At 42.6% G+C, this 27,997-nt stretch overlaps 1 protein-coding gene and 1 non-coding gene across 4 annotated transcripts in view; one reads left to right on the plus strand and one right to left on the minus strand.

Moving 5' to 3' along the window:
• Window positions 1-27,997, plus strand: part of RNLS (renalase, FAD dependent amine oxidase) — a 209,682-nt gene that overhangs the window by 121,212 nt on the left and 60,473 nt on the right. For all 3 annotated transcript variants that reach the window (XM_074232246.1, XM_074232248.1, XM_074232247.1), the window contains exon 5: window positions 17,395-17,568. In XM_074232246.1, coding sequence (XP_074088347.1) covers window positions 17,395-17,568 — 174 coding nt within the window. The remainder of the gene's footprint in view (window positions 1-17,394; window positions 17,569-27,997) is intronic.
• LOC141523120 (U6 spliceosomal RNA) lies at window positions 7,189-7,295 on the minus strand. Its single transcript, XR_012478335.1, has one exon. It is a non-coding gene; the product is annotated as a U6 spliceosomal RNA (small nuclear RNA).

Consider the following 27,997-nt stretch of genomic DNA (forward strand, 5'->3'; position numbering starts at 1 on the left):
GGAGCTAAGAGCAAATTATGAAGGGTTTTAAATTTAAAATGAGGCAAGAGGGAGTCACTAATGATTCTTGAGCAGGGGAGTGACATGCTCAGGCTTATGTATGACATAAATCTGATTAATTTTAGAAAGTAGATTCTATGCAATGACTTAGAGCATTTAGCAGGACATCTCTTTCCAATGTCTGAGGTGATCCAAACTGACATTTATAGGCAACTGAAAAGTTTAAAAAATGTTTTCCTCATTGACGTCCTTGAAGAAGTGTTATTGACCCTACTTTGTGGATGAGGAAACTGAGAGCCAAAGGTTAAGTATTTTTCCCAAAGTCCCCCAGCTCCTAAAGGTCATTCCCAGGGTTTGAATCCAAATCTTGACTGCCAGTAGAGCACATGGTCTATCCGTCACTGATCTCTCACTCTCACTTATGTGAAATAAATCCTCCAAATACTACAAACCTTTAAAAATATTTTTTCTTCAGGTCAACAAATATTTATTAAATAGCCCTGGCTGGAGTGGATTCAAAGGTAAGTGAGATTAGATCATACCCTGAAGCAGTTTATAGGCTAATACTTAATAGAGAAATATTATTTTCTTTAAAACATTAACATACGATAAGTCCAAAATACACTTAAAATGTCGGAGAACATGACATCAGTTATGTTGGGGATTTTTGGACCTCTGGCAGACTGATAGCTCCTGATGCTTAAGGGGCCTACCTCCTTACTCACTGGCAGGGCCAGCCCCAGCCCCAGCCCCAGCTAGAAGTTAGCTGCCATCTCCAACCTCTTTCCAAATTAAAAACATTCAGAAATAATCCTTAAACAAAAGGCCACTCTACTCCAAAACCACGTAAAGCCCTTTGAAAAACACTAGCAATGAAGCTATTCCAAAGGTTGAGAGGATAGGGGTCTGCAAATCTAGACCTCCATCTCAGTGGGAAAAGGAGGAAAGCTATATCATGAATTCACTATTTGACTCAGAAGCCCTCATGACTCATAAAAGCTATTGGACTCTGTTTAAATCATTAAAAGCCGAAATTAATGATTCATAGATGTGATGGCCTTGCAGAAGAAGCAAAGGCACCGTGATTCATCTAATATCTATGCGGGCGCTTCTCTCTCCCCACCAGCTGTGTAGACGTGCATTTCTGATGTCCTTGAGTAGCACTGCTGCATGAACTCTCTTGGCTGGTTGGGGATCTCAAATGAGAAATGAGGTTAATTAAGTTAAGTTTCAAATTGATGTTGCATTAAGAATGATCATGCTAAACACCCCCCAAATGGTATTTGAATCCTGCCTAGCTAACGGCGTGGGAACCCTTCACAGCAGGACACAATCTGCAAATGAAAATCTCTTTGCATCTTAGCTTGCTCCTCTTTAAAAGAAGGGATTTGGGCTGGCCATGTGAAGTCCCCCCACCCCAAAACCATGGAATCCTTTCTTATTTTGTTTTAAGTCTTGCTTTGATTGACTTTTCTCTATCAAATTTAAACTGCATCAGTATTGATGGGCCTTCTTTTATAATAAGTGATGCTTCTTGAACAATCAGATAGAATTATTTTTTTATATTGAATCCTATTTTCCAATTAACTTACATTTAGAATTCTGAAATGTGTCCCCAAAGATAAGACTTTGACTCCCTTTCCAACACCCTTTTTAAAGAGCACCCTTCATATTTCTCTCCCAGTGACTGGAATACCTTCCCTTTCACTCTTGACCTGTTGAATTTCTATGCATCCCTTAGAACCCAGATCCATTATCTTCTCCTTCTGGAAGTCTTCCCTTATTCCACCTACTCAGTTCCTTTTTAGCCCCTTTGTTCTGTGCCTCGCTTGTGTAATATGGCATCCGAGACCTGTCTGTGGTTGTGTGGTCTCCTTCAGGAGGGCTTAGGCAGTGTTTCCTCTAAACTTAAGGTAGCCCTAGCTTTCTGGTCTCCTCATTAGAACAGCATTACTGAGCAAATCTAGACCCTGACTCATTTAATCTTGACTTTGAAGGCTTCAGGGGAAATAAAACCAACTTAGAATGAAATGGGGAAAAAAGCATATTCTCCATTTTGCACCATACAAGGGAAAGTGCTGCTCAAATGGTCAATTGGCATCTAATTGTTAGACCCAAGTTTCCCTGCCTTCTTCCTCCAGGATGCTGGAGAGATGAAGGGGAAAGGAAGCAGCCCTTGAAACTGGAAAGATTTCTCAATTAGAAGAGGAAGATACAGGAGAGATAGGGTTCTCCCTGCCCATCCTGAGCCAAAGTGGTCAGTGCTCATTTTTATCATTTACCTTTGGAAGAGTTCCATCCTTTCCTCCCCAAACCCACCATTTTCAGTTATGTTCTGTGTCTGATTGTAAGCAAAATTCAGTGACTGCCAGAGCCTTGTGGAATGTGATTATTCATGACAGAGGGTAGAGAAGAGATTTTGATCCCTTTCTAGAGAAGAGAGACACCATTGCCACACCTAGCCTGAGGCACTGGGGGAAGGGAGAAGGGACAGTGATTCCATTCCAATTTTTTACAATGCAATAAAGATGTACTATGATCCTGCTCTCAAACAAGTTCAAGCTTCCATAAACAGGAATACCTATAAATAGAGAACTTTAATATAATTTTATATGCAAACCCCTAGACCTAACTGAGATAAGCCCTTGAGGCAAAGGAGAGCAAAACAGGGCAAGTTCTCATGGCTGGAAATGTAGGAAAGGAGAAGGCTCACCCCAACAACCATCCACCATCCACCCTCTGCAGTTAAGAATCTCTTCCAGCCTCTCAACAGTCCTTGTATCATCATTATTTTCATATGTGTCTTTGCCCTCTGTAGGACCATAATCTCCTGAGGACAGGCAAGGTCACCACTATGGCCCTGACCAACTGCCTTGTATATAGTCTTGGAGGAATCCTTGGGAGTGTCTTGGCTGCTCTGCTTCGTTCTCTTCCTGAAGTCTTCCTCTGGATGATTCTTTTGACTTTCTGGCCACTATCTAGTCAGTGACATTGAAATGGAAATAAGGATCATTATTGTCTTTAGGTGAAAAGAGGGGTGAAGAAGGAAGAGGTTGTTTCTTTGAGATTTGGGCTTCTTTCTTTTCTTTCTATAAACATCATTGTTGATCAAGAAAGAAAAGATCTAAGAACTAGCCAAGTTTCGGGCCAGGACACTAGAAAGGAGCGTATTTCTTCCAAGTGCCCTACCTCCAACCAGGGTGCACCCGACCTCAGAGATTTCATTATTTGGCCTATTGGGATTAGGATAGGAGTCGCTATCTATACAGAGTGCTGCATTTGGTGGCAATAGTTCAGGACAAGAGGAAATTGAGAGACTTAGCCGGATTTGTCTCCACCATCCTCACCAAAACAATCACTGGAGCCACATCAATGAGGTTTGTGACTAAGTGACTAGAGACACATCATTAGCCTACTCTTTAAATTCAAGAGAAGATGCCTAGGTCATCTGCAAGCAACAGCTTCTCTGTCTTCTTCTGACAGTCCTCCATTCATTTCTCCAACTTCTGTATTGCCCCATCTGCACAAACATGTCTGATTTTAAGGAAGATTTTTTCCTAAATGTAACCTTAATCCTTCATTAAGACCTTGCTACCCTGACCTGATGATTAAAATCATTTATATATAAAACTGTTGCTGATCTGCCCGGGCAGGAAAAGTTCCCTAGCCAATGAAATCAGAAGCCTAAGTTTAAAAGAAAATCAGCATTGCACATCAGTGTAACGGAAAACTTCTGAATAAGCTCATCCCTATTTTTATGATTGTCCCTCAAAGAAACTACAGAGAAGATGCTACTACATGGGCTCTCTGGACAATCTGCCATCCAGGTTAAGGTGGAGGGTTAGCTATTCCTCTAGTTCAGAGATTTTAGATTTCATCCACTGGGACCCTACCCCATCCCTCTCTACCCCTCCCCATACACACAGTTCTGAAGATCCCTGTGCTTCTACATCTATTAGTTGTCATTGACCCAAATGGCCCATTCTCCACTACTGATGTTGTCTGATCTGCTCTAGGACTTGTCCTTGGAATGTAAGCTCAGGATTTGTCCCTGAGCCTTGACTCAAAATCCCTCCAGGTTGGCAGCGTCTACTCCCTAAGGGCAGGAACTTTTATGGTCCAGAGCCATCTCTTTGTACTTTAGGGAGATCCTTGTAAGAAAGGTTCATACTTTTTCTAAAAGTTTGCTTTTAGAAAAGACTGTTCATCTTTTTAGTAAGGCCTTTAATATAGCCTTTGTGCGGGGGGGGGGGGGGGAGAACCCAAGTTTTAACCCATTAAACTGTGATCTTTTTTCATTCTAAAATATACTCCCTGCCTTTGTGAGGTCTTGTTATTTTTCTGCTCATGACGAATCTCTGAGTTGGGAGAGACTTCATCAGTTATTAAATGGTGCCCAAGTATAAATGCAGAGAATGAGCAGGAGTGAACCTAGCCAAGCATCATTCTGGAAGGCGGATGGCTTGAGTGTCCCATTACTTGCTCAAAGCACACTGAGGCCCTTTGAGAAGAACTGACATTTTCTCTCTCCTAGCCCCCAGGTAAAGGTTCCCTCTTCTTTTTTTCTCTTTTTAGCCCCCTGGGTTCAGTCTTGGTTCAGAGTCTGAAGGGACTAAAGTCTTCAAGGATTTAGGTTTCACACTATATATCTCCCACTTACAAAGTAACCCCACCAGCACCAACACCATTAGATGGCTATATTTAATGTTTTAAAAAAAAAGTCAACCACTCGATGACCCTTTCTCCTAAAGACTATTTCATTTCGCAGCTGAGCCATGTGAGTTTCCAAGTAAAAAATACGACTTCAATTTCTGGCAGTGAAAAGTGTGCGCCTCTATGAATATCGGCAGGAGAGGCTGTGCTGGGCAGGTGCCCGGCCCCTTGTCATAACTGACCATGCTCTGTGAAATGTGTTTATGCTGTGATTTTTAATGTCCATTCATCCTTTCCTAATGGTGGAACATAAATACACCATGTCCACCCCTTTTCATATTTCAGTTAAAAAGAGAGAAGACTGGAAATTATTTTGACCTTTAAGCAGTAATTCTGAGCTGCTGGTGACTGATGAGGAAAGGATGCCCAGTCATCCATGCCATCTTAAACTAGAGGTGGTAATCACACCAGACTAAGAGGGAGGCACTTGTTGTGTGGGGAGGGTCCCTTTAGGGTGCAAATATATCATTAAAAAACATTGCTGTGTATGTTTGCAGTGATTCCCCTGGCCATGTCTGTCATTTGAGATCTTCCCTGTCCTTTCCTGCCCACCTTAACTGCCATCTCTTCCAGGAAACCCTAACTGAAAGGCAGGCTATTGCTGTGGAAAACATTCTGAAGTCAAGGGACTTGGGTTCAAATCTCACCTCTGATTCTTACACTAGGATTTATTGTGAAGGGGATGGGGATAACATGGCCATTCCAATACTTTAGAAAGCTTACATTGGCAGTGAGGGTGGACAGCAGTTTCTTTTCTTTTTTTTGGGGGGGGGGTTGTAAGGCAATAGGGTTAAGTGGCTTGCCCAAGGTCACACAGCTAGGTAATTATTAAGTGTCTAAGGTTGGATTTGAACTCAGCTTCAAACTCCTGACTCCAGGGCTGGTGCTCTATCCACTGTGCCACCTAGCCTCCCCAGGGCAGCAGTTTCTTGAGACTTGGGGCAGAGAGCCCCACCACCCCCATGCTAACTGCTCTTATGGTCTAGCTGTGAGGACATGAGAGCCTATCCCAGGGAGGGGAAATAGATGTATACAAGAGATCTGATAGAGCTAGAAATGACCAGATTTGGTAACAGATTGAAAATGTGAGGTAACTGAGAGAAAAGAAAGACTGTCAACCTGGAGGGCTGGGATGTTGTTGTTCATTCGTTTCAGTCATGTTCAGCCTCTCCTGGCCCATTTGGGGTTTTCTTGGCAAAGATACTAGAGTGGTTTGCCAGTTCATTCTCCAACTTATTTGACAAATGAGGATACTGAGGCACACAGAGTGAAAAGTGATGACTTGCTCAGGATCACACAGCTAGAAAGTGGCTGAGGCTAGATTTGAACCCAGGTCTTCCTGACTCCAGGTCAGAGTTAGTTTAGAAAAATAGACTGATTAACAAAGCAGGACATGGTCTTTTAGGGCCAACTAACTGTATTAGCCTTTCCCTGAGTATCAGGGATTAGGCAGTGCCTCCCTGGCAGCTGTTACCTGCTCACAGGGGACAGTGTTTCTGCTCCTGCAGCCCTGAAATAATCAGGGCCCCAGGGCAGGTTGGATGGGCTTCGGGGTCCCTGGTGAATCAGCTGACAGGCTTGGCCTTTGGGTCCTGGTGATGTTGGCCGGGTACCACACTGGCTGCCTCTCCTGCCAGCACCAGGTTTTGTGAAGCCCGGTTAACATGGTAACCGCTCTAAAAATACCTCCGCTACAGTTTAACCACAGCGTTTCCTTCTCAACGTAAACGCGCCCGCTCCTGTTGGACTCGGTGTCTGAGGAGGTACAATTATCAGACCCCACAATTAAACTGAGGCCAAATGAGCTGGGGAAATAATCTCAAAAATTGCCCAGTAAGACATAAATCATAGGGAAAGACCTGAAAAAAGTCAGTGCCTCTTTTCTTTTACCATACAGTACCCCCAAGAGCAAGCAGCCTGGAGCTGAGATTGCCCACCAAATCCTTCCCCAGGTCCATATAGCAGGGAGAGGAATGTGCCCACCAGGGCCACTGGGAGGGAAACACTGCTTCTGGGTCCCCCCGCCAATGACTCAGTAAGTCATAGCATATTTAGAGACATATCATGTGGAAACATATCATGTTCCCAAAGAACGACCCTGTTGGAGTCAGGCAGGCAGTCATTCAACTGACCACCGGGCACTGTGCTGGTCCCTAATGATACAGAGAGAGAACCCAATGATAAATGAAGTGACCCCTTGGAAGAAGAGACCCAAAGGAAACAGAAGGCCTTGGAAGAGGAGAGGAGACCAGGAGAATCAGGGATGGCTAATGGAGGAGGGAGAGCATTCCAGATGTGGAAAGAAGGAAATAAGCACACATTTAGTACCTACTGCTTACCAGTCACTGTGCTTATAACTGGCCATACAGAAAGAGAAACCAATGATAAAATGGAGGAGGGTGTTCTAGGTGAGGAAGGCAGGGAATAAATAGTTGTTTAGCACCTATTATACACTAATCTCTGTGTTAAACACTTTACCATTATTATCTCTTCACAAATTTGCATGGCATCCTTGCACAGGGGCCTTGCTAATCTCCTCTGTATCTTTCCAATATTAGCGAATGTGCTACTGAAGTGAGCACTTTACCATGATTGTCTCATTTGATCTCATATTAACCCTGGGAGGTAAGTACAATGATTATCCTCATTTGTAGTTGAAGAAGATGAGGCAACCACAGGAGGAATGCCGTGCCTAAGATCACAAGCTAAGAATTTTCCAAAGCTGGATTTGAACTCGTGTTTCTGAGTCTAGCCCTGGAACCCCCAAGCTGCCTTTTATAGAATCATTTATTGGGACCTCGAAAGCTTAGAACCTCTCACTTTGGAGCCCTGAGAAGGGAAGGGACTTGTCCCAAGTTGCCCAGGAGATGAGGGGTAGATCTGGGGGGGGGTGATCCCCCAGGGCTCTGACTCTGAGTCCAGCACTGGGTCCAACCTCAGATCTCCTCAAAAGCTTTCATTTACAAATAAGGAAACTGAGATTCACAAGGATGTTGTGATTTGCTGGTGTCAGCAGTCTCTGACTCATCTCCAAGGACGCCTCAGCAGAGGTCAATCAATATAACCACCTCTCTCACATTGACCCCATCTCTCTTCAGATCCTCATGGGGACAGCCAAGGACCCCAAACCTAAAACCAATGACTGACACCATTCTTGTGTATTGTCTCCCCCACTAGAAGGGGAGTCCCTGGAGAGCCCCTCAGTGCCAAACACATGGTAGGTTGTCATCATTCATTCTAACCCATCACACACAATTGCCACATGTCAGATATAAAAATCCAGGGGCACAAGCTTCCCCCATCAACCTCTTCTAACCAACAGAGGATGATGTCATCAAAACCACACAGGATTAGGAGTGAGAGCTGGGTTCAAATTCTGGCTCCTTGATGCAAGACTTCATATTGTCAGAGCTGGGACAAGCTTTGGAGATGCTAGTATCCTTCTCTTGGTTTTGTGGGTGATGAGACAAGTCATTTCTCAGTGCCCCCGTTTCTTCATCTGTCTAAAACAAAAAGAAGGAAATGATACCTGTCCTGTCTCCCCAGCCATGGTTTGGATCAATGATGGAAAACACATGAAAGCTCTTTGCAAACTCGCAGGTATTGTTCACACAAATGGTGAGCTCTCAGTTTGACTGTGACTGAACTCTCAGCCCCTTTCTGAGTCAGCAGAGCAGACTCCCACAGAGGGAGAGATCAGCAGCTTCTCTTCCCTGCCGAGACCAAGACGTTTCCGACGCCCTCTCTCTAGTCTCTCTTATGCCTTTCCCCTGGTTGTGGGGTTTCTTCCATGAGGGAGTTGAATGGGTTCACCCCACAGCCACACAACACCATCATCCACCCCCCATGCCAGACTTGGGCAACCACACTTGATAATCCTTCCTTCCCCTTGGAATGACCTAGACTGGATGAGGCCTGAGAGTCAGTGCTGTATTGGTTTGATCTCTTGCCTGTGAATGCCCATAAGAATCCAGGGCCTTGGAGAGACTCCCTGAGATTCAGCAAAATTCAGCAAAATGAGAGAACTTTTGTTTGGATGGTTGTTATTGGGTTGTTGGTTTTTCTAAGATGTAAACCCCTTCTTCAGCAATGACTGAGTCTCTATATTGTCTTAAGGTTGGCAAAGCACTGAAGAGTGGGAAGCATGGCCCAATGGATGGGGTCACACTGCCAGGGTATGTCTGAGGAAGGATTGAAATTCAAGACTTCATGTCTAAGACCCTGAGCTGTACATCTTCCCTGTCCCACAGAGGGGCTAATGATTCTTCTATGGGCTCATCCAGGATGTGTTTGAGGCTGGACTTGAGTATGAGGCACACTACCCTGTGCTTCATCTCCATTCTGGCATTTTGTCCCCATTTTACAGATGAGTAAACTGAGACTGAAGGACAGAATGATTACCAGGTATTGTCTGACTCCATATCCAGCTTTTCTTTCTGCCAATAACAACTTTTTCTAGCATTTTGTCCTTGTGAGTTCCTCTTTCACCCCTGCAGGTCATATCCCCAGCACAAGAACAATGCCCTCCCTGTAGTCCAGGCTTCTGGCATGAAGTGCTACCTCTGAGCCAGGCTTTGTTCTAGACAAACATAAGCAAGTTCTGTCCTCAAGAAGCTTCTCTTCTGATAGGGAAGACCACACAAAAAGAGAAGCCCAAAGAGGCTGAAGAGGGGTTGAAGCTGTGGGAGATCTGTGGGAGAGCATTTCTTCCCAGAGAGAGCCAAGGGACACAGAAACATCCAGGACGAGCTCCTGGTGGTTGTATCTATGAACTGTGTCCATCCTTGGAATGATGGGTGTTGTTTGAATATCATATCACTGGCCTCCCATAGGTTGGGAATTGAAGTTCTCTGGTGCTGGTGGACTGGACTCCAAGCAGAACAGGTGCTGCTGTCCAATCCAAATGGAAGAATGGGAGATGTCCTCAGCCCACTGGAGCACATTTTCTAGACCAAATCATTTTTCCACACATGGCCTGACCTTCTTTGCTTTTTGTTAGCCATGGAATGCATCTAAAATAAGAATAGGTACTCTCCAACCTTGACCTTAACCCCAATTCTCTTAGCTCAGGGAAAGCAGGTTGATCTGGTTGGAGAAGAGACTCATCCCCTTGTGACTTTAGGACAGTGTCTGTATCTGACCATCCAGTGATGGGCCTGGCTTCCTTCTCCAAGAAGCCCGGCAGTCTCTCCCACTGTTCCTGACTCTCCATGATGTCCCCACTGGCCAGCCCCGCACCCCTTGCAGAGAGACCAGACCTTGGCTCTGGGCTTCTCTCCTTCCCACGTTTCTCAGAGAGGGGCTGTCAGAAGGATGAGTCACAGGATTCAAGGATTTGAAACTGGAAAGGAATCTGGAGGCATTTCATCCAACACCATCATTTACAAATGAAAAAATGGAGGACCAGGGAAGTTAAGTGAATTTTGTTTTGTAATAATAAGCTGTGCTGCACTCTTTCTTCATCTCTATGATACCAATGTACAACATCCCTTCCGAACCATCTAAGCTTCAGGAGATCCTAAGACATTGCCTCATGCTGCTGCCAGACAACTTTGGAGGACCTGTTCTTCCTGAGGCCAAATCTCCAGCTATGCAGCCAAGTAGGACTCCCACTTTTCACTGAATTTTCACACACAAACATACACACACACACACACACAGCCACACACACATATGCACTCATGCACTCATACATTCTCATTCTCTCTCTCTCTCTCTCCCTCCCTCCCTCCCTCCCTCCCTCCCTGCCTCAGACTACAGCAGCAATACCCAAACATCCTCCTAGTGTCCTCCCTTTGTAATTAGGATTGCACTTTGGATGCACATGGCTATTCCATGAATTTTCTCCTATTTAATCACTTAAGCAATTACTTCCACTTAACCCCTATTTGCTTTTTGTAACAAGCCAACATTTCTCTAGATAATAGCTAGGATTTTGTCCCTTTGCATATCTTATTACTAACTTGCTTGTTTCACCATCTAAGTGACACCAGAGTGGACAGAATACCAGACCTGGATTCAGAAGAACCTTCGTCACTTAGTAACTGGCCAATAATAGCATCTACCTCCCAAGATTGGTATAAAGATCAAATGAGATCATAGTTGTAAAGTATTTTGCAAACCAGTAAAGTCTTATAAAAATGCTGGCCCTTATATGTTTCTTTCCCTGCCATTAGCAATTGCTTTTCACTTCTGCCAGTGGATTCACATCTGGTATTCTTCACTCATCCTTTCTCCTTCATTTTTTGGGAGGTAATTCTGGTGAAGTGACTTGCCTAGGAACACACAAATAATATCTTCTCCAGTTTCAATGTGGTGCTTTCGATTGTAGGTAAATCATGTATGTTAGAAGTAAGTTAGAATCTGTAGGTGCTGAATGAGAAGTTGAGGATCATTTCTATAAGCAGAAATGTAAAAGCTTCATAGGAAGATTTTATTTTTCATTTTGTCTTCATATCCCCACATTTAAAATAAGATTTTATGCATAGCACCAAGTAACTGTTTATCAGACTGGATCAGTTTGGCTGGATTATAGCAAAGTACATGGACCCTATGACAACTATCCTACCTACTTAATCTCTTTTGTTTAGTTATAAATTCTTTGCTATGCATTCCATAGCTCAGATCAGTAGTTGCATGATCTCGGGACAAGGGAAGTCAGACTGGGTTTATGATCAAACAAGTACATTTGTCCAGGCCATGCTTTAGGAAGCTCCTCCCTGGATCCCTGGAAATCACCAGAAATCTGTTTATCATATCTGCTAGGTAGGCCTGTTGAGATCCTGTCAGCGTTTTTCTACCACAGTTTTATTGCTTTCTTATGAAAAGTAAATATCTTTGGGATGAATCTTGGTCTCTTCTGTACCCTGTAAAAAAACCATTGACTTAAGATGATTTTTTTTCTTCACAGTGTTATTTGAAAATAACAAGTTTTATTAAAATAGGATGAAATTCTATATTTTGTGATTTTAGGCATTATGCTTCAATAGCACTTCATTTTCAGACATAAACCACCAAAACATGGAAATTCTCTGTCATAATCAGCCCATTGCCATTTAGTTTAAAGGTACACATTGTCCTAGACTGAAAACTTCTCTCTTTCATGCAAGCTCTGAAGGCTTGAGTGCCAATGAATTAATGAAGGCCTCAATGTAAATGGCAGATCAACAAAGAGACACCCTGAGAGGGAAAAAATACCATCTGTGCTTGATTAATAGAGCAAGAAAAAGTCAGAGAGCACCTAAACTTGACTCAGATGTCTACTTATTTTTCCAAATTTCATGTGAGAGAGCAAGAGACTTGGGTTTTGAGTTTGACTAACCTTATTCATTTTTAATATCAATCTCATGTATTCCTGGATTCTGAAAAAATAAAATGTGTTCAAATATGATAGTACTGCAAAATATTATGTAGGAATACGGAGTGACCAGAACAAACTATTAGAAGTTATCTTATCTCATCCCTTGCCCCTCACTATCCTGCCTTTGTATAGATGAATCTTGGCGAGATCAAGTGGATTGAGACTGCCCGGCATGACGTGCCCTCATCAGAGAGGATGCTGGGCCCTATGAGCAAGGCAGAGTAGAAACAGCTTGAAGAAAATGTGAGATACATGAGTGTAGAAGAACACCCCCCTCCCACAGGGGTTCACATGGATTATTTGTGCCCAACCTGTGGTAGAGTATCTCAAGCTCATATTGATCTGATCAGCCACAGTTGAACACACTTGTAATTTGTCTCCAACACAATGATATCATTTTGTTCTTCTTCAAGAAGAGGTCCAGTGAATCACCCAACACAAAGAGCTGGGAATAACTAGGTCCTCTATTTCATAGCAAGCACTCTTTCCACTTTACCAAAAGACATTAGGCTCAATGTATAAAAGTCCTTCTGGGATATTGGAGTGATCATATCAATATTGGTCATCATTCATTCATTCCTGCCCATCCTGTGCAACTCTGACTCATGTCCTCTAGAAAATCCACCATAGGAGTTTTGTATTAGGGGCCATCTTCCAGATCTTATGATGGAGCATAATACCATAGGCCTTACATATCGTTCATGGATCCTACCATATGACTGGACTACGAGATTTCTAATATCATCCACGATACTGTTTCTCTTGTGTAATGTTTTGTTTCTAACATATGATGGCCATTTCCCTACTACCACACACCTTTCCACTGACCCTTGAATGTTCTTCAAATTCTATTCTTCCAAGTCTGTGATGTTCTGTGACTTGTATTTCATGCAAAATCTCTAAAAGTTTGGTTTTCAAAAGATGAACCAGAGTTCTGCCTTGCTACCCCATTGAGGCAACCTTACAGGCCAATGATACACAAGCTCTGGAGGAGCTTCTCAAGTGGAAGGAATTAAAGTCTACCCTATTGATTGTCTGCTGTCTTAAGACCAACCCAGCAAGGTACAGAGAATCCTTGACCCTGGCAACCTAGGAGACAACAGTTCAGATGAAAAGAAAATGTTCCTTTTCTGCTTTTTTAGTTTCTATCTACTTTATATAATCTTCCCACCTTTAACCAGAAGAGCCTAGTACAGCACTTTTATCGTGAGCACTGGAACAGGGGAATTTAATGAGTGGTTCTGTGGATGTTGCTTATCCAAAGAGAATACGATCTTTATATTCTCTGCCAAAACCACAGTGATCATCTTGGGAGGCCTTAGATGTGAATTTATGGGTTTATATTTATTTAATGTAGATGTGAATATTCCATTCTTTCACTTTTTTCTTTTCTTTGTGTTTTTTAAAGTTTTATTAGCACAGTATCAGGGGTTCCCAGTTCTCCCACTTGTAGCAGACTTTCTAAAGTTACCCCTATATCTAGGGCACCAAAATAAAACACCAGCCCCTAGAAGTACAAAGTTCTGGTTGCAGACTGGACAGTCCAAAGAAAAAAACAGATAGACATAGCAACAAACAGAGAGAAAGCAACAGAAAGAAAGAATGTCACGGTTGGGATGACATATCTGATATCATATCTTCATATTTTAAACAGAAGTTGCAACTTTTAAGCAAGTATCTAGTAAAAATAATAACAAATCAATGAACAGAAAAGTAAACTTTTTCTCAATGGCAGTGGTTTCCTTCTGATAGTGAAATACACTGTATTTTTTAGATTTTTAGCATGGATTTTCCAGCTAAAAACATTACCTCTTCCAATATGGATTGACCCCTTCTCTGCCATTTTAGCCTTCTCATGTTTCTTGCTGTACCAGGGCTGAAAGATTTGCCCAGGCTCTTCAACCAATAGTTGATGACAGAAATGGCATTTGACTTTGTATCTTCCTAGCTAGGAGGCCTCTTCTGGATCACTCCTCTGTGCTGTCTGTCATATACTATCTAATACATCTACTATCTGCTATATAATTTTTATGTATTTTTCCATCAGTTATAAAGATTAGCTGAAATATACACTAGTGCATTTTAAACCCCCCCCCCAATCCCAAGCTGCCCTTGGCCTTCTCTGCTTGGTGACAGGGCCCATTCTGTGTTCTCAGTAGGGTGACTGCTCTTGGAGGCCAGGAACAGGCTGGTATTTATCTCTGTAGCTCTGGCATCTGGCTGTACCTTACATATCGTGAGCAGTGATGAAATATTTGTTGAACTGAATACTCAGAATGTACTCAGAAAAATGACAGAATGTAGAGCCAGAGAATATCTTAGCAGAAAGTGAATCTAGCTCCCCATCATACACGTGAGCATCCGGAAGCCTTGAGAGGCTTCTAGGTGACTCACCAAACTCGTTAGTGGAAGAGATGCTCTCTGACCCTAGGACTTCTGACCCAAAGGGTCAGGGGATACTCCAGTGAGAATGTTCAGGCCAAGGGGAGCTGGTACTTTTTTTTTAGGGTTTTTTTTTGCAAGGCAAATGGGGTTAAGTGGCTTGCCCAAGGCCACACAGCTAGGTAAATATTAAGTGTCTGAGACCGGATTTGAACTCAGGTCCTCCTGACTCCAGGGCCAGTGCTTTATCCATTGCACCACCTAGTCACCCCTAGGAGCTGGTACTTTTGACCCCCAGTCTCTGGACTATCAGTGCTAAAGACACAGTAAAAGAGTCCTTGTGTCCAGGCCTACAAAGGGTTGCTAGTCCGTCCCATTGTCCTTTGTCCTGGTCAAACCTCATCCTAAGCACATCAAGAAATTCTGATTAATCATCTAATAGGTTCCAAATAATGATCTAAGCATTTGGGTATGCAAAGTTCCTGTTCTCATGGAACTTCCAATCCAGTTGCTGACAATTGGTCCACTTTGTACAAACAAGCTCTATCTTGACTAAATTGGGAATAGCCAATAGAGGGAAGCACACAAGGGGAATAAGAGAAGCTCTTGAAGAAGGTGAATTTTTTTTAGGTTTTTACAAGACAAATGGGGTTAAGTGGCTTGCCCAAGGCCACACAGCTAGGTAATTATTAAGTGTCTGAGACCGGGTTTGAACCTGGGTCCTCCTGACTCCAAGGCCGGTGCTTTATCCACTGTGCCACCTAGCTGCCCCTGAAAAAGGTGAATTTTTATCAAATATTTGAAGGCAGCAAGAGGCAGAGAGAAAGAAGAGAATTCTAGGCATGGGGGACAGCCAGATTAAGTGCAACAAGTTAGGAGATGAAGGTCTTGGTGAGGAACAGCCAAGAAGTTGATGTCATCTATTATAGAGTATGTGAAGAAAAAAGAGCTCAAAAATAGAGTACGTAAAGAAAAAAATGGTAGGAAGGACCAAGCTGTGAAGAGTTTTGGAAGCCAGACGATTCTCTTTTGATCCTGGAGGTAAAAGGGAGCCATTAGAGTTTATTGGGTGCATGATCAGAGCTATTCTTTAGGAAGATCAATTGGATATCTCAATGGAGAATGGTCTGGAGTGAGCAGAGACTCCTTGCCCCTATTTCTCTCCAAGCAGATGACAGCAGTAGTCCAAATGTGAGGTGATGAAAGCTCCTACCAGACCTTGAACTGTATCAGTTTGACACAGTCTTGATCTCCCCACCATGGCCTCCTTTGTCTTTCTTGATGTATCATTACCCATTAAAACCAAGGTCAGAATGATGGAATTGGACATCACACAAATAAAGAGTAAATGGCTAAGAGAATAACCATCCTCAAGCCCCATGAGCCAAAAGAGACCAAAGGCTGGGAAGACACTAATGAGCTAGAGAATGTGGAAAGAGGGTAGCCAGGAGAGTCAAGGATTTCCAGTACCTGCCATATGATGTTCAGTGGGCCTGGAGAAGAAATGAGGGTAGGATGAATAGAAGGAGCTGCCACACAGGAGGTCCAAGGGATGGAGAAGTCTAGGAGTCCAGTGCAGAGTCTCAATCTTTTTTCAACCTTTCATGGACCAGGACCTTGGCCCCTTTCTGATTCCCTTCCTAAGGCTGGTAGTTTGGCCATTGTTGTCACAAGGGAGGCAGGTTTAGGAGAGAGAAGATATGTCTTCTCATTGTATTCAAAAATGAAGGAGACTTTAGAATGGGGGGGGGGAATAAGATAACTAGGCCTGAGGACTAACCTAGGCTCTCCCTTTATTCAGTCCTGGAACTAAGAAGGTCTTTATATTTCTAAATGCAGTAAAACTTTGTTTCAAAATATAAAAAGCATTTTTAAGAGGCAGGTAAATGGTTTTCCTATCCCTGACCCTGCCATTATTGGAGCAGAAACCAGAAAAGGGAAGAGATCCTTGCCCAAAGGCATGTAAAAAATCAGTGGCAGGGCCTGGATGTCATCAGGTCATCAACCAGTCAGCAAACACTTATTAAGCACCAGTTCTGGTCCAGGATTGTGTTACAAAGACTGCCATGAATCGTCCTTATCTCCTGAGGCATCTGTAAGCTGACATGCTTATCCAGGCTTGAGGAAGAAGGCCCTGGCAGTCAGGAATTTAAGACAGCTTTTATTCAAACCCTTCTTTTGATAAAGGAGGAAACTGAAGTCACTCGAATCATAGATGCTAGAACTGGGATTTCTGACTCCAAGCTCAATGCTTTTTTTCTAGGAAACAATGTTTTCCTCATGTGATTGGTGGCCAAGAAAGGTACAGAGAGACTCCAGATAAGATCTCAAGAAGGGGAAGCCCCTTTTGCTTCATCAGAATCTCCATGAAGCCAATAGTCTCAGTGCTGGGTCAATTTGAATGGTCAGAGATGAGGTAGAAGCGTCTTTATGAATTAGGACACAGAAACAGGAAATTAGGTATCCTATGTATCACCATGGAGGTCTCCTAGAGGCTGTACATACCTGGGGCAAGAAAGGTAGTCTGGGGGCAGCTGGGGGGGTGTAGTGGTAGAGTTCTGGTCCTGGGGTCAGGAGGACCTGAGTTCGAATCAAATGCTTGCTTAAGTGCATGACCTTGGACAAGTCACTTAAGCCTATTGCCTTGCAAAAATAAAAAAAAGGTAGTCTAGGGGCTTTGCTGTGGGGCTTAGACATTGCAAATTGACAGGTGATGCATTTCTCATTGTCTAGAAGATCTCTGAAAAATAATGCAGCAAAGAAACTGGAGGCAACAGCATCTTAAAGTTCCTTTTCTATATTTGTCATGAGACAGAGTGGACAGAAACTCGGGGCACTGGTTTTGAGATCTGTTGTATTCATCTTTACTCAGAGGATATAAGGTATTTTAAGTTGGATCGATTGAAAGAAAAATAATTTTTTTCCTTTTTTTCCCACAGTAATTAGTGAGAGTCAGAAGCAACAGCTGGCATCCGTACGCTATTCCTGCCGTTTCGCTCTGGGTCTGTTTTATGAAGCTGGCACACAGATTGATGTCCCCTGGGCTGCCAAGTACATCCCCAACAATCCCTATATATGCTTCATCTCCATCGATAATAGGAAGCGAGACATAGGTCAGTGGTTCCATTATTTCTCTTAAATACTATGACAATGATGGCCGTAGGTTGTGGAAAATGTCCCTTAATTATGTGTTGCCATTCCGAACAGAGCCTCCACTTAACTCCAAGCCAAAGGGGATGAAATTTCATGTCACATTCATGACTGTCACAAAATGTGCCATGGAACTGGGGAAGTTGGTTTTGTTTTTGTTTTTTTTCTAAAAATCATTCACCACCTGGTTTACATTATTGAGTTCATGAAAACAGTGTCAGAACATTTGAAACATCAAAATATTTCTCTTCCAAGAAACTGCCCAAGTCCTCTTGCTTAAATGTGGCTCCATCTCCATTTCAATGTAACTCTCAGTTTTCACTTTCTTTCTCCCTCCCCCACAACCCCACCATCATGCTGATTTTTCCCCTGAACAAGCTTCTTGAAATAAGGAATGAGACTTCACTATGTGAAGAAAAATGTTCAGCCTAATTCAATTTGAGATGTTTATTTATTTAATTTTCAGGGTGGGGGTGGATAGGATTCTTACATATAAAGTGTTACTAAACCCTAAAACCGAGAGGTATGATGCTGAGTAAGGGCCCAGACTGGGAACCCTATGCCCCACCCTTTCCCCAGTAGGTGAGAATTGACTTGCTAGGAAAAGCTTGGCTGATTCATTATGCATCTCTAGGGGAAGGTCAGGTTCACAGGTTTGTGATCCCACAGATGCTATTTTCTTTGACTAAACTGTTATGCCCATCGATGAGTGAGAAATATCCCAAGGACACTTCATTTCCATGTGTGCTGTCCTGGCAGAACTAGGATGGTTCCATAGAGGCCAAAGAATTGAGTCAGCTTGGCCAGGACATTGTCAGATGATTACTGACCGGCAAGGGTGGTTTCTTTATCAGAGTGCATGATCATAGAAAAATGTTACTCATAACTTAAAACTCCCTTGGCCTGGACCAAGCATGTTCATGGGATGCTGGTGTGCTTAGCAGTATAGAAGATAAAGGATGCTTACTTTTACTCAAAAAGGCATCAAAGAAAAAAGCAAGCAGGGGAGAGGCAGGGAGCTCCTCCTGGCCCCTTGGCACCCTCTCTGACCCGAGGAAGTGACCCTAGGGAGCAGCCACTTCAAATGTTACTTGTAGCCATTAGTAATGACTCAAGCTAGGTTCTGGTTTGGGTTTTCCCTGGGAATGTCATTCTTGTACACACTTTGGGTGAATTCTGGATTCTACCCGCCTCTCAAATGTCCAGTCGGTGTCTGACCTCTGCCAGGCAGAGACAAGGCGGGGAACTGTCCACAGAAAGGGGTCAGGCTATCAGCCACTCTTGTGATGATCCAGGGAGAACTAAAAACAAACCAATGAGGATGGGTCATCGGGCATCAGGAAATGGCAAGTAAGGGCTTGAAAAGCCAACAGACCAACAGCCAAAAATGGAGCTGGGTCTAGTGGACATCGAGTGTTATCTCTGGAGTCCGAAAGCCTGGAGTTCAGATCCTCCCGTAGCTGTTTTTTAGCTCTGTGACCTTGGTCAAGGACTCCGGGATTCCAGGATTGACCCCAAAGTGGTGGCAGAGACAAAGATAACCTTTATCAGACTCCGTTTCTGTAAAAGGGCATTATAATAGCAGCTCTATTGCCAGGCTGTCATGAAGATCCAGTGAGACCATGGATATCCAGTGCTCAGCAAACCTTAACATGATGGAGAAAAGCAAGTTCTGAAGATACCGAGACCGATCAAGGATGGGGCGATGGCTCCCTGCTACCTCTGGGTCCAGGCCCAGGTCTCTGGGTTTTCAGGTTGTAATGAGGGATGGAGCACGATGCCGTGACTACAGAAGACTCCTAATTCTGAGGGTGGCAGAGGTGGAGAGGAAAGAACCCCCCCCCCCGCCATGAGGGGGATAGGTGGCTTCTTCATGAAACCTCAGGCTCACAGGGACCAGGTTCAATCTTGGGAAGTTTGTCATAATTATACCATGGTCTCCTCCTGGAAAAGCCAGAAAACAGTGCCTGCCTCTGAGAACTCTTCATTCCCCTGCAAGCATTCGGGCTGACAAATTGTCAAATGAATGGATGTCACTGAAGCCAGATCAACCTGGGTGCTCCCTAAAGCACTGTCTGGTTCTGTGTGCTCCTGAATGGGAGTCCCCTCAAGTCCATGGCTTGGCTGACTACAGTCCACTACTCAGGGTCTTCCTAGGTGGCACAGTGGATAGAGCACTGGCCTTGGCATCAAGAGGACAGGAATTTGAATCCAGCCCCAGGCACTTGACACTCAGTAGCTATGTAACCTTGAGCAGGTCACTTAAGCCTGGCTGCCTCACATCCAGGGCCATCGCCAATTGTCCTTATTCATATTTGGCCACTGGACCCAGATACTTCTGGAGGAGAAAATGAGGCTGCTGACGTAGTATAGCCCCAAATCAATTCATGTGCTTGTCATGGTCTCACCTCCTGATGTGATCTTCCTCGAGAATGAAGGACAAACATTACATCCCACAAAGCCCTTTCTCTACCTGCCTCTCTGGAGAGTTGTCAGAAACAGTTAAAGTAAATTGCTTCCAAAGGCATGGTGGCGTCCCTCCACCTGGACAGGAGCATGTAGCAGGGTAGCTATCTTTCAGGACACAGTTGGGCCCGCCTGGGGACAGGCCTAAAGAAAGCCCAACAAAAAACACAAGAACTCACCCAAGCACAAACACTAGACAGTTTCCCTTCCAAGAGACCTCCCGGTAACCATTCCGGTAGACCTCTGCTTCCCCAATCTTCTTGTCCTGCCCTAGATGTCATTGTTCAAAAGTTAAGTACACTTCACCATTTGGGTGGACCTGATCTCCCCCAGCCTTCTCCATTTATGGCATTACCCTGAGCACGCTTCTGGAACCTTCTGCCCACTTTGCCTCAAAGGTATAGTCTTCTAGACCTAGAATGCCTTCCTAGATTCCCCTTCAACAAGAGAAGAGGACCAAACCTTCCTTGCTCATAGGGCTCATACCAGGTCCAAATTGCTTCTGCATGTCTTCACTCTCTCCTACACTTACCTTTTATTTTCCTTTTTTGAGCCCCCAGCAACAACAGCTGCCCCTCTCATTCTGCATCTCCATCTCCAGATAGCTTGTTTTCTTCAATGACATATGGTGATCATTCCTAGATTCACATGTTTTCTTAGAAGGCACATGGACCTAGGTCTGTGATTAGCCCTTCCAGACGTTTGTCTGATTTTTTTTCTTTATGTTTCTCTAACTTTGCCATACCCACACTCAGTTATGGCATATGAACTCGACTCACTGCTAGACCCATGGTCACAAGACAGTTGTCAGGGATCACATCTGATTTACAAAAGAGACTTCTGCAACATTAGAACCCCCGGCAACATTTCTATTGGGTGATTTTTACAAACTCTTGACCAGCTTTGCCCTCCTTGCCATGTAAATAAGAAAGTGCCATTCTGAAGCTTCATTTTACAAGTGATTCTTTTAAGTCCATCTTCACTGATGCTTACAGCCTTCAGGAAGGAGGAGGCATCAGCATGAGTGGGACTGACCAACACATTATCTTCAGCCTCAGAGATCCCTGGATTGACCCTAAAGTGATGTCAGAGATGGGTATCAGGTCTAACCTGTCCTAAGATGTGCAGAGCACCCCATTGAAAGCAGTAAATACCACAACAGAAAGGGATCTGAAACTTTCCTGAAAATCACTAAAACCCCAGTAATTATCAACCCCTCCATCTCACCTAAAACATACACCTAAAACAGAGAGGACATGTTCTCAAAAGAAACAGAGAATCTGAAAAAGAGAACAGCATTTTGAGACACAAAATTACCCAAAAATTGAATTGAATTAGTGGGAATCATATTTAAATATAGAAGGGATATTTACGCCCAACCACTTCATTATACAGCTAGGAAAGGAAGACATATAGAGATTAAGTGACTTGACCAAGGTTACATAGCTCCAATCAGAAATAGGAATTGAACCCAAAGCCTATGCTGGCATCTCATTCCCTATGCCATACTGCCTCACTAGTTCTATACAAATCAAAACCATTTGAAGAGATCATGCACAGAGGTTCCCTCAGAAGGAAAACAAAATACCTAAATACCATATTAATGGAAAAATAGCATGAGAAAAGCTGCCTCAATGCTAGAGTAGCCAGAGCAATGACTTATCAAATCCACAGATTGTTCTCAGGGGAAAAAAACTCTACATTCCAAAGCTCATGGAGTATCATGATTAAATTTTATAATTTCAGTACCAGGCAATGATTTTTGCATAGAACCCATAGAAAGACCATCAAATGTGAAGGCATTCTAGTCAGAGCAATCCAATGGTTATTTTACAATTGTAAAAATTTAATGAAGATAATCAAAGAGTAGAGTATTGTCTAAAATTCAAAGAAGATCAAGCTACAACCCAAAATAACATTCCCTGAAAAGCTGAACCCAGTCATCAAATAACAAAATTGGACCTTGAACCAGAGAGAGGCATTTGAGACTCTGGGCCCTTTCCAGTCTCTGTTTCTTTGTGCAGGTCATGTTTGGATCGCACTGCTTCCTATAAGGCCTTTCCTAATCTTCCTAGCAATTCAGGCCTCCTGTCAAAAAAAAATTAAATTGCGTTAATTTTGAATTTGCTTTGCAGATGCCTATTTTGTATATAAGAATATATATACAAGGACCTGGGATTAAACCCAGACTGCAACACTTACTGTCTACGTAGCCTTATCAGGCCATTTACCTTCCTGGGCCTCAGTTTTCTCATCTAGAAAATGTGAGGTCCCTGACCCCAGAACCGAGGTTCTTAACCTGAAGTTATTGAAAAAATGTAATTAACTGTATTTCATATAATTGTTTTCCTTTGCAATCATATCTATTCATTTTTAAAAATTATTCTGAGAGTTGCTTAGTCCTCCATAGACTGCCAGAGGGATCTATCACACACACACACACACACACACACACACACTAGAACTTGTGCTTTAGGTCTGTGATCCCACAGATGATGAGATGAGGAGTCCTTGAAGCTCCAAAGAAGAGTTACCATTGAGTTTCTGAAGATCACCTCCAGATGCCGCTTTTTAAGTTTTTTAAAAGTGAACGTAGTATGCTTTGCTTTGCATTTAGAATCCATAATTTCCTCTCTGGATGTGGATAGCATTTTCTTGACTAGGTCTCTTTATTCTTGATCACCAAACCACCAAGAGAAATTGCTTCCATAGTTACCATCTTACAGAGTTGCTGTTAATGTGTACAATCGCCTCCGAGTTTTCCCATGCTCTTCTGAAGTCAGGTCCCTCAGGATTTCTTTCAGAACAATGGTGCTCCATAAGATTCATATCATAGCCTGTTTAGCCATATTCAGACTATAATGACCAATGGGCATTATAAGGAATAGTTCACAAAATTTCACAAATACATCTACTACTTAACCTTAGCCTTACAATTTCTTTCTCCTTTCTTATCCCTTTTGATTAGATCTATTTTTGCATTTGCTTTGTCTGAGATCAGGATTGCGACCCCTGTTTAACTTTAGCAGAAGCATAATATATTCTGCTCCAGACTTTTTACCTCTACCCTGTGTGTATCTCTTTGCTTCAAATGTGTTTCTTGTAAACAATGTATTGTAGAACTCTGGTTTTGAATCTACTGTGCTATGTGTTTCTGTTTTATGGGAGAGTTCATTCCGTTCACATTCACAGGTAAGATAAGTAATTCCGTATTTCCCTTCATCCTATATACCCCCTCTTTGTACTCTTCTTTCTCCTTTCCCCTTATCCCTCCTCACCAGTGTTTTGATTCTAATTGCCCTCCCTTCTATCAACCCTCTTCCATTTTCTTTTCCTTTTCCTCTTTTACTTACTTTTTTTTTACTTTAACTTTACCTTTTACTTTCCCCTTCCCTTTTTATGAGTCTTACCTTCCTTTTTCTTTCCCCTTTTCCCCTACTTCTCTGTAGGGTAGGATAAACTTCTTAACCCAATTGGGAATGTATGATATTCCCTCTTTAAGCTAAATCTGTTGAGAGTAAGATTTACTCAGGGGTCACACCCTCCCTTCTTTCCCTACTATAGTAGGACTTTTGTGCCTCTTCATGTAGCATTATTTGTCTTCTAATGACTTCTTCTCCTAGAATAATCATCTTTTTATGTCTTAATTATTTTATACCTCTCTTCTATCAGGACAGATAAAAGAAATATACTTGGACAGAGTGGATATACTTCTTTTATCTGTCCTGATAGTACTATTTATTGATTGATTGATTTATAAGTTTCATCACATCATAATTACTTCATGCTGATACCCTCTGACCAATACTGTCCCATCAACTATCCCATTAGAAACACAATTCTCAAGACCCATAAGCATCATCAAATTATAATCAATTTATATTCATACCCTCTCTTCAAGTACCTTCCCTCCAACTGTGTCAATAGAAATACAACATTTAAGAGTTAAAAGTTCAATCACATCACAATCAATTTCTGTACACATCCTCTGTCTAAATATGCCCCTTTCAACTGTCCTAAGATAAATACATTTCTCAAGAGTTACAAGTATTATCTTCCCATGTATGGATGTAAACAATTTAGTCTTATTGACTAATATTTTTCCCCTTTCTGTTTCTCTTTTTACACATCTCTTAAGTCTTCTTTGGAGATCAGATTTTCTGTTCAGTCCTGGTATTTTCATCAGGTAAATTTGAAAGTCCTCTATTTTGTTGAAAATCCATCTTTTCCCCTGAAAGAATATACTGAATTTTGCAGGGGATGTGATTCTTGATTGTAACCCAAGATCCTTTGCCCTCCAGAATATCATATTCCAAGTCCTCCATTCCTTGAATGTTGAAACCGATAAGTATTGTGCAATCCTGACCATGATTCCCTGTTATTTAAATTGCTTCTTTCTGACTGCTTTGCAATATTTTCTTCTTTAGCTGAAAATTCTGAAATTCTGAAATTTGGATATAAAATTCCTTGGAGTTTTTATTTTAGGGAATCTTTCTAGGGTGATTAATGGATTCTTTCAAGTACTAGTTTATCTTCTTTTTCTAGAACATTAGGGTATTTTTGTATGATAATTTCCTGAAAGATATTATCCAGGCTCTTTTTCTGATTGTGCTTTTCAAGTGGACCAATTATTCATAAATTATGTCTCCTGGATCTATTTTCCAGGTCGGTCATGTTTCCTAAAAGGTAGTTTAAATTTTTGTCTATTTTTTCAGTCTTTTAGTTTTGTTTGATGGAATCCTGGTGACTTATAGAGTCTTTAGTTTCTATTTATCCATTTCTAATTTTTAGGTTTTATTTTCTTCAGTTAGCTTTTATGTTTCCTTTTCCAGTTGATTAATTTTATTTTTTGATGAGTTAGATTTCTTTTCCAGTTGGCCATTTTTCTTTTTGAAAGAATTTATTTCTTTTTCCATTTGGCCAATTTTACTTTCAAATAATAGTTTTCTTCAGTCAATTTTTCATAATTCTCCAGAATGATTTTCATTTCTTTTCTCCATTTTCCTTCTTCCTTTCTTCTTTGGGTTTAAAATTCCTTTATGAGCTCTTCTAAGAGGTCTTTTGGGATTTGAGACCATTTCAAAAACCCCTCCATATAGATATTTTGTCACTAATTTCCTCTTGTGAGAAGGCATTTTTATCTTCCCTATCAGACTAGTAGTTTTTATGGTTACCACCTGGAGGGGGGGGCATTGCTCACTATGAAAATTGAGGAGTAGATAGGTGGCACAGTTGATAGAGCACCAGCTCTGGAATCTGGAGGACCTGAGTTCAAATGTGACCTCAGACACTTAATAATTGCCTAGCTATGTGGCCTTGGGCAAGTCACTTAACCCCATTGCTTTAAAGAAAGATTAAAATTAAAAAAAGAAAGAAAATTTTGCTGTGTTCCTGGAGCACAGTGGGGTCTGATCCCTGACTTACCCTTGCCTAGGGCCTGCTGCACCACTGGCTTGCTTAGCCCAGAACTGAGTTGCACTGTGGCTAAGAACCTCCCACTGGCTTTCCAGCTCTCTTGCTATGCTGGTCTGTACTCCCCTTTACCCCCATGAGACAGACTTTTACTGAAGTTCCTTCATGATGTCTTGAGTTTAGAACTTGTTTTTGTGGGTTGGAACTCCAAGGTCTGTTTAGAAGCTTCATTTAAAGTTGATTATGGAAAAGCTCCAAGAACTTCCTAGCTTTGAACCGTCATTTTGGCTCCACCAAACAAGACATTTCTAACCTCCTTTGTAGAAAGAGACCTCTCATTGTCCCCCACCCTATTTCAGGCCCTTCTCACTTCTTGCCTGAACTATTACAGAACTATTTAATTAGCGTCTATGTAGCCCAGGGTCTGACTTAGTACCTGATATGTAATAGGGGTTTGGTTAATGCTTGCTCAATTGAATGAATTTGGTTACCCATTCCACAGACACTTGAAAGTGCAATGCCCTGTATTAGACACTGTCATTATAATATAAGAAACACCAATAGCCACAATAACTGACACTTGTTCAACCTGTCTAGAGAGCCTGGCATGCAGTTCTCTGGGTGAGATACCATAAGGTGGTCCCAAGCTTCACAAGGCTTCCTAATCCCCAGGGCCAAGTTGGCTCTGACATCATTGGAGAATTAATAATTCCCCAGGCTCGGAAATCCATTCTGTGATATCATTCTCTGCCACATCTGGTCACCTGGGTTTGATGCCTTCAGGCCAGGGGAACATCTTCATCATAGGGAAGGAGCTGCTGCCATCCATCTCTTACTCCGGGATTTAAAAGTTTTGTTCTTTCACATGCCTGTCAGGCTCCAAGGGAGAGGGCTAAGAGAAAACATGTGTGCTGACAAGGCAGTCCCTTGTAACTGGATCCAGTTTGAAACCGGCAGCCAGTTGTCCCAGGTTAGCCGGTTTAACAAAGTTTTTAATTGTCTGCTGTATGCAGGTTTCTACAAAGCTAGCTTCTATAGGAACAAAGATGAATGAATGAATGAATGAGTGACAAGGATGGAGATACGAGGAGAAAAAGTTGAGACAGTCCCTGCTGTCAAGAATCCCACACTTGAATTGGAAGAGAAAAAAGACAGAAGTAAGTTTAGTTGAAGGTGAGATAGCAAGAGCCAGAAATCCTAAAGGTGCTCCAGCAGGGCTAACAGCAAGACCCAGGAGTCTGTGGGCAGCAGCAGCAAGTCAGATGTTAGTGCCTGGAGATTGCAGAGCCTAGCAGCAGGGCAGATGCTGGGGCCAGGAAACATTCAGAGGCAGACAAGGGCAAGGTAAATGTTAAGGTCGGTGGTCCTCCATTGCACCAGAAGGACTGCAGTTGGTGACTCTCAGCTCCTCAAAGCCAAGTGACTGACCACATCTCTATTTATGAGCATTATCTGGGTATCCCAGGCATCGGGGGAGGGGGGCGGGTCAAGTGAATGACATGACTGTTGACAGTTCATCAGCCATCTAGCCCTGATGGTTTCTGGGTGACTCAGGATGGCCAGGATGGTTAGAGGGCAGACCATATCATATGCCAACTGGTTGAAGCATCTGGGGATGATTGGCCAGTTTTTAATAGCTGAAATTTTGTGATGCAGAAAAGTATCTCTGCTCCACTTTAAAGAGAAAAACTAAGTGTTGGAAAAAGGAAGCTTTAAGTGTATTTCTTCATCATTGGAGCCACATGCCTGTTTACTAGCAGTGAGTTCTTCCATGCTAGAGTCCTGTGATGGAGGTGAGACAGTAACTGCTGGGGCTGGGCTCCTTCAACCCCAAGCTAATCCCAACGAAAACTATTGCTTGTGAATCCCTCCAACGGGATGAACTAAGGAGTTTAGGACCCAGTTCTACAGAGTGCCTTCCAGAAAGGTGGCTGTGTATGTGGGCAGAACTCTGAGGCCAGCCAAGGGGCTTGCCATCTGGTGGCAATGCCCATTTTAGATTTAGACAAGTTTCAGAGGCAAAGCTAGTCTTCCTTCTGTGGCCTTTACACCTTCTGTTGAGAGTAAATTTCAGAACTCAGCATTTTGCTCATCCCTCTGACAACACTTTGTTTTGGCATCCTTGGAAAACATACCAGGACAGAAAGAGTGAACCCTTTCCAAGGGGTTCTTCCATGGTACCCTACTCATGTAGGTACATAATAAATATTTGTTGAATTGCAGATTTACTGAATTAAATGGAAATCAAAAGATCTGAGTTCAAATTCTGACTCTCAGTAACCTTGACAAGGGATTGAATCTCTGTGAGCCTTAATTTCTTTATCTATAAAGAGAGATGTCACAGGATTGTTATGAGACTCAGAGGAATGCAAAAGTGCTTTGGAAAACTATAGAGTATTCGGCTATCATTATTACCATTATTATAATCATCATTACTTACTAGATGACTTCACTGCTCCCGGCTTCTCATCAAAGATTTGTCAACTAGAGGATAACTCAAAAGTGACCGTCCAC

The sequence above is a fragment of the Macrotis lagotis genome, chromosome 4, assembly GCF_037893015.1.
Source record: "Macrotis lagotis isolate mMagLag1 chromosome 4, bilby.v1.9.chrom.fasta, whole genome shotgun sequence".
Classification (NCBI taxonomy): Eukaryota; Metazoa; Chordata; class Mammalia; order Peramelemorphia; family Peramelidae; genus Macrotis; species Macrotis lagotis.